Source organism: Cupressus sempervirens, chromosome 8, assembly GCF_028749045.1.
Source record: "Cupressus sempervirens isolate cs-2001-9-10 chromosome 8, ASM2874904v1, whole genome shotgun sequence".
Lineage (NCBI taxonomy): Eukaryota > Viridiplantae > Streptophyta > Pinopsida > Cupressales > Cupressaceae > Cupressus > Cupressus sempervirens.
The window spans coordinates 122,287,455-122,293,901 of NC_143125.1; the positions used below are offsets into that span (position 1 = coordinate 122,287,455).

Consider the following 6,447-nt stretch of genomic DNA (forward strand, 5'->3'; position numbering starts at 1 on the left):
ATACACATAATTTTTAGCTTACATTGTTTCAAAATTATGCACCATTTTTAATTTGTTCAAGTTGAAAATTAGGTTAGTGTTTCTTTTGTAAAAGTTCCACATAAGTTTATATACTAAGTATTTACCTTTAAAATTGCTTCCCACATAGGTTTGGTGAACTTCGTTTTGTAATTGCCATTGTTCATTTTTATTAGATACATTTCCTCTTTTACTTTGATAAAATTAAGAACCTTAATATTAGAGGATTTCCTATCCATGAAAAAATATTTTCTTTTGTGGAAAGTCCTATCATTTTCTCTAATAGCTCCATTGAGATGTCAAATTTGTGCGCATACACCTTAACTTGCCTTTCCTTTGACCCTTGAACAAATATTTTCAAAATATTATTATCGAAACTATGGAGACATTCAAAGTAGGGAAAAACTCTACTTTTACAAAAAAAAATTGACTCATCATGCTATTTTTCTTCATCTGATCAAAATTGATCCGCTCCAATCTAGTTCTATATCCTCCATTATCAAAATCCCTAATCTTCTAAGAGTTTACACCCTTGTTAGCAATCCTAGTCTCGTTCTCAATTATGTGCCTAACTATATAAGAAAGAACCCTCAAATTATCCACAAAGTGGGCAGTAATTATAAGGTTTGTCAAATGTAAAGAGAATTGAATTTATTTAAAAATTTCAAACAATATGATGCACTAGATATAAGATTCGACGTCAAGATGACATAAATTTTTCTTTTTAAAATAACATTTAAGTCAAAATATGAGACCAAATGGAAACACCCTATTTTGATTTTCCTGCATTTTAATATTTATAAAAGAAAATATTAGTGAGAATTAGAAATAATAAAGCTCATGCCCTAAAAATTTTAAGTTATAAATGTATCCGATAGGTTGAAAGAAAATGACAATTTACTATATATATATATATATATATGTATAAGTTGAGAGACTTATTATGTAGCTTTTTTTTTTCCATTTTATTACCAATTAAATTATAGCTTCAATTTCATAAAGAATAATATTATAATTAATTTTAATTTTTTTAAAAATAAAATACATATAATTTTTAGTTTACATTATTTCAAAATTTAAAATATATGCACCATTTTTTATTGGTTCAAGTTGAAAATTAGATTAGTGTTTCTTTTATAAAAGTTAGACATAAGTTTTAACACATATTAAAATATAAAGAAAAATATAAAAAGATCAATCAATCTAAGAAAAATCAATATCTAGATTTTTCATCAATTTAATAAAAAATAAATAAACAATCTACATTCTTTAATTATCCAATTAAAATATCTATTAGTTTTTTCCATCCTAAATTAATATTCACCTCGATTATTATTTGCCCAATCTAATTAATAATTCAGTGAATACAGATATTGAATTGACATGAATACACATAACACCCATACAATAGATAACACAATTGTAGTCTTTCTCCATCTTATCATAGACATAAGAACAGCTCATGCTTGTTAAGTTGCATATTTTTTCATGAGATTAATTGCTTGTTTCTCTTCATTTATGCCACTATCTATGTAGCCATCAGACAGTTCAAACTTACAGAAGAGAGTATAAAAAAGTTAAGTCCTCCTTTGATAAATTAAACTATGAAAGTTAGATCATGTTTTAAACAAAGATGTTCTCTGGCCGGTCCCTCCTGCCATTGTCTTAGGGTTCACAGGTAGACAATATACTGTCTTCCACGTTCAATAGGGTATAAGGTTGTGGATACCAATTCTTGAGCTATTTTATAGACATATGTATATGAACTTGCGGTGCCATTTCTACAAACTCAAGCAAATGGCGAAGGTGGCATTTTTAAATGAATATCAAAACAAATGCTTAAAGATGTTAACATCATGATCAAGCTTGAATAATAGCAAGATATGACGACATGTCAATGGCTCTTGTGGGAACAATAGATGAACCAAAATAAATTACTAAAACAGTAAATGAACCCACTGTATTTTCTCTTTAAACTAGAGATTTCCCCACAAGTCATAAATGTCAGCTGAAAGTAATGGAGAAATACTATCTTGGTACAATAGACTATTCATATCTGAATTCATTTCTAACCAGAAAAGGTCACTGTGAAAGAAGTCTCTAAAGACCAACTCTTGTGACTGCAAGTGCTGCATTATGTCACGACAAGATTCTTCTTCCTCTCTAAAAACACAAGACAAGTCAAAAAGGCTGCCTGCTGCTTCACTCACTGTCTCGCTCTGGTTATCACTGGCCTCCCACTTTGTAGTTCTCTCTCCACTACCAATCACATTTCCCTTCTCCACCTTGTCTGTGACTCTACTTTCCCAATGGAAATTCTTACCCACTTTGGTTTTGAGTGGGTGATGTGATGGTTGGTTTTTGTTGCCTCTCAACTTCTTGCACAAGTGAGTATTCCAGTAGTTTTTCACATCATTGTCTGTTCGACCTGGTAATCTCTTTGCAATCAGTGCCCATCTGCAAATAAAATCAATATTAATATTAATAATAATCTTCTTCTTTAGCTTTCTATTATTTGGATGATAATAGAATAATAATCAGGACAATCCAATTGGAGGATAAATTATAGAAGGTACAAGGTCAACTTAAAAATGAACTACTCAACCACCATATTAACACCATTGAGAAAAGAGATCAGAGGCAATCACCTTTGAAAAAGATATATCAAAGTCAATCACCATTTAATAATCACACACTTGTTTTTAATACTGTACAAAGGTATGACATAAAAATAGTTCTTTATTTAGACCTAGATTTTGCCGCCTCCATCCTCTGCAGCCAATTGAAACCACTCTATGTTTTGTACCACCATCGATTTTATAATATAAACAAGAGCGCATAAATAAGATCAGGTAGTACAATATAGGGTAATGTAGCTCAAATAATTGATGTACGACTCTTCCTTAAAAAAAAAGGTACGTGAATTTTTTAATCTTAACTTTTCAACATGGACCAATTTAGCTTTGGATCCATTTCAGTTTCAAGATGAGATCACCAAAAGAGAGATCAAAGATTGGATGACCAAAAGAGCAGATCAAAGAGAGCGTTTAAAAAACTATTGAGAATGTCTTACTTCAAAAATAGTAATATCCAGAAAGAGAGAATAGAGTTATAGATATGATTCAAACTTTATAATAAATAAGTTCGAAAATTATATAGAAAATGCAAGGAACAAACTCTTCAATGGTAAGAAAGAACCACGCATTCTGATTAGCTAGAACATAGCATGAAGAATATTGAGCCACAAACGAGACATGCCTACATGTTTCAAAAGAAAACAAAAACAAAACAATCCTCCCAAAGTCAAAATTCACAAAGTTGGATTTCTGTACCCACTATGTTTTAGAACTAGAAATGGAGCCTAAACTTCATATCGTACATGATAGTGGAAACTACCACTGTGGATCTAACAAGTTACCCATGAACCACTAGGCCATCAGTGGGCAAGATACAGTTATCATACTTCTGAGCTGTGGATCATATGACTGGTTCACTGTTATCAGAAGCCAGAGACAATTTAAGATCAGGGCAAACTAAGCTGAGACAGGCTAGAAACATAAATCTTCAGCAAAATAATTTGGTTAGAGTTAAGACATTTAACATTGATATCCCCCAAACTCAAATAACTACTGTATTGGTATTATAACTTGTGGTTGTTTTGCAAAATCTAAAATGGAGTTCACTGGTAATATTGACTGTGTAGTGTCACTGACCACATTAAAAAGGATTAATCAAATTCTTACATTGTAAGAATAAAAACAAAACAAAGATTGGATGATTACATATAAAAGATTTTCAATAAAACTTAGTAAAATTTGGCTGACTATCTAATATCACTGATTACTATTCAATTCTTACATTGCAAGAGAAAAAGAAAAAGAAAACAAAAGATTGTCATATTACATATAAATGATCTTCAAAAAGTTTACTAGTAAAATTGGCTAACTATTTAATATCACTGATCACACTAAAATTTTTCATTACAGAACATACAGATCATGAAGAACAAATGCTGAAAATTTCAACAAAATCTATTGTATTTTTTTTTTTCAGTTTTGATCAAAGATATATTTTGTGTGAAAGATACCCGTTCTTAAAAAAGAGGTGATTGGCTTGCTACTTAAGCATATAAAGTGGGAAAGGGTTGACATCAAAGTCAGTATTCATAATAATATCATTATAATAATAATTTACCTATTTCCAAGAAGGCGATGGAGTCTAATGATGAGTTCATCTTCATCTCCTGAAAAATTTCCACGCTTTATGTTTGGATGGAGATAATTAAGCCAACGAAGTCTGCAGCTTTTCCCTCTGCGTTTCAGACCTGCCCAAATGATAACTAAGACAATAAACTTCTTTCTTTTTGTCCAATATAGAAAACCCAACATCAAAATGTATTCTTATATGGCTACAATATATATACCAAGAAAGATAAAAACTTCATAACCCCCAAAAATCTTTCAAAAGAGAAAAAAACAGCTATACAAATGAACTAGGTAAGCATGTGTGGAGATAAGAAAGAGACCAGCTTTTAGAGGAAGAGAGGCCCAATTGCCCTCTCCATGAGTTGTGATGCATTGAACCAGAAGGGAATCTTCTTCAGGGCTCCATGTCTTCCTGTTGGGAGTTTGAGCCATGAAAACTGCAAGTGGCTTTTTCCAAACTCCAAGAAATACAATTAAATAGAAGATGGTGGTACAGCTTTTACTGAGCTATTCAATACACGATTATTTAATGTGGAGGTCTGGAACAGTGTAAGAACGAGTCTCTGCCATTCAATGGTCAGCGAGTTTGGTTGAACTAATGAATGGCTTCATTATCATCCAACAAAAACTTGTTTGAAATTAGTAGGGGGCCCTAACTTTGCAGAGAAAAATCCAAATGAAGTGTTTTTGTCTATTTTTTACGTCCTTTTTTCTAGTGTGCAATGGAGAACTTTATTACCAAATACAGTGTTGTGAAATTAGTGCAGCCATGGTTAAACATGGCCACTCCTTTTCATACTGCTTTTAACATTTCACTGCATTCCAATGTAAAAACAGACTTTGATCACCTCATATTTGTTTAAGCTGACTAACCCAAACTCTAATGAAATCTATGAATCATGTAAGCTATACCAGGATTCAACCTCTAACACTTCCCAAGGATTATGATGAATATATGTTTCGTGTGTGATGTAACACAGAAACCTCAATATTTGAAATCAGCACTGCTCGTTATAATGGAGAATTTTATATCATATATAAAAACGTTTTTAAGCTAGAGTCCTATGAGTTGAAGCTTCTTCTTGTCAAAGAATAAAAGGTATTTATTCTTTCAAATTTTAGATTAAATTAAAAATTTATTTATGTATCATAATATAGCATAAAAGTCATATGTGCTAAAAATTTCACTCAATGGTAAAGTGGATTATGATCTTAATTTGATTAAGAAGATCATAATATAGATATTATTTAATAAATTATATTATTTAATTATTTATTGTTTAATTAATCTATTTTTTCATATATTTCATAATTAAATAATCTTTAAAATTATTTATTTATCTAATGTTTTTCTATGGTCAAATGAATTATTAAATTTATGTGATCATTCATTTTTTTCTGAATAAAATTTTATATATATATATATAATTTTATTTATTTCATTTCCTTCCACTTGTCACTTGTCATTTGATTTCTTATAGCATCTCCTTCACTCTTCTTTCCAACATTGACCACTAACTTCCCCTCATTATCATAGAAGTCCATCTTCTAGACCCTTGAATTGGAACTTGGTAGTTATCTTCCCTCCTCTTCAGGCTATATAATCAAGTCTTTGCCTCCATTGTTTAAAACATAATTTCATTTGCTTTTCCTTTCTCCTTTCAATATAGTGTTTGAATTTATGAGAGCAACAATATAGCATTTTTAAAGGAAGGTCATGAATACTAGAGATATGTACAAGATAGATGGTATTTACTATGCTTGTTTGTATGTTTATATTAATTTGAATATTTGCATTTTTCATTATTTTTTTGATGAATAGACCTTTTCCATTATATTAAAATTTTAAAGATACATATTCACAAAAAAGGGGTTGGGGGATACATGATCACCTCGCAAGTTCAAACGGCCCAAAGCCAAAGATCAACTATTCATCAAAAAACATATATAAATAGAAATATAAAACTTCAGGCTACAAGAGCAATGCCAGCCGAAAGAGGGTCTTTGTCATCAGAACCCCAAAAGTCTTTGGGTTCATTGGTTGGCTCAAGGGGAGCCCAACTGTCAGCAGCAACAACATCTTTTTCTTTATCTTTATCTTTCTTGGCCCTAGGAGGAGAAATGGAAAGATCTAGCTGGAGGCACACCCACTTAGGGTCACGGTGAGCAGTTGGCCAACTCGCATCAATGACAACAGGGAGAGCCATTGGGGACCAACCCAAGC

General features: G+C 31.2%; 1 protein-coding gene across 1 annotated transcript; it reads right to left on the reverse strand.

Annotated features, from left to right (window-relative positions):
- Window positions 1-1,964: 1,964 nt before the first annotated feature.
- LOC149541890 (transcription factor WER-like) lies at window positions 1,965-4,669 on the reverse strand. Its single transcript, XM_089796131.1, has 3 exons — window positions 4,544-4,669; window positions 4,213-4,342; window positions 1,965-2,475 (listed from the first exon to the last, which is right to left on the reverse strand). Exons 1-3 carry the CDS (start codon window positions 4,653-4,655, stop codon window positions 1,995-1,997), a joined length of 723 nt encoding a protein of 240 aa, XP_089652257.1. The 5' UTR covers window positions 4,656-4,669; the 3' UTR covers window positions 1,965-1,994.
- Window positions 4,670-6,447: the final 1,778 nt, after the last annotated feature.

Coding starts and splice junctions, on each gene's coding strand:
- LOC149541890 (XM_089796131.1), bottom strand. CDS start 4,655: ATGGCTCAAACTCCCAACAGGAAGACATGGAGCCCTGAAGAAGATTCC. Junction 4,343..4,543: donor CTCTCTTCCTCTAAAAGCTG/GTCTCTTTCTTA, acceptor TCATTTGGGCAG/GTCTGAAACGCAGAGGGAAA. Junction 2,476..4,212: donor CATCGCCTTCTTGGAAATAG/GTAAATTATTAT, acceptor TTTTATTTGCAG/ATGGGCACTGATTGCAAAGA.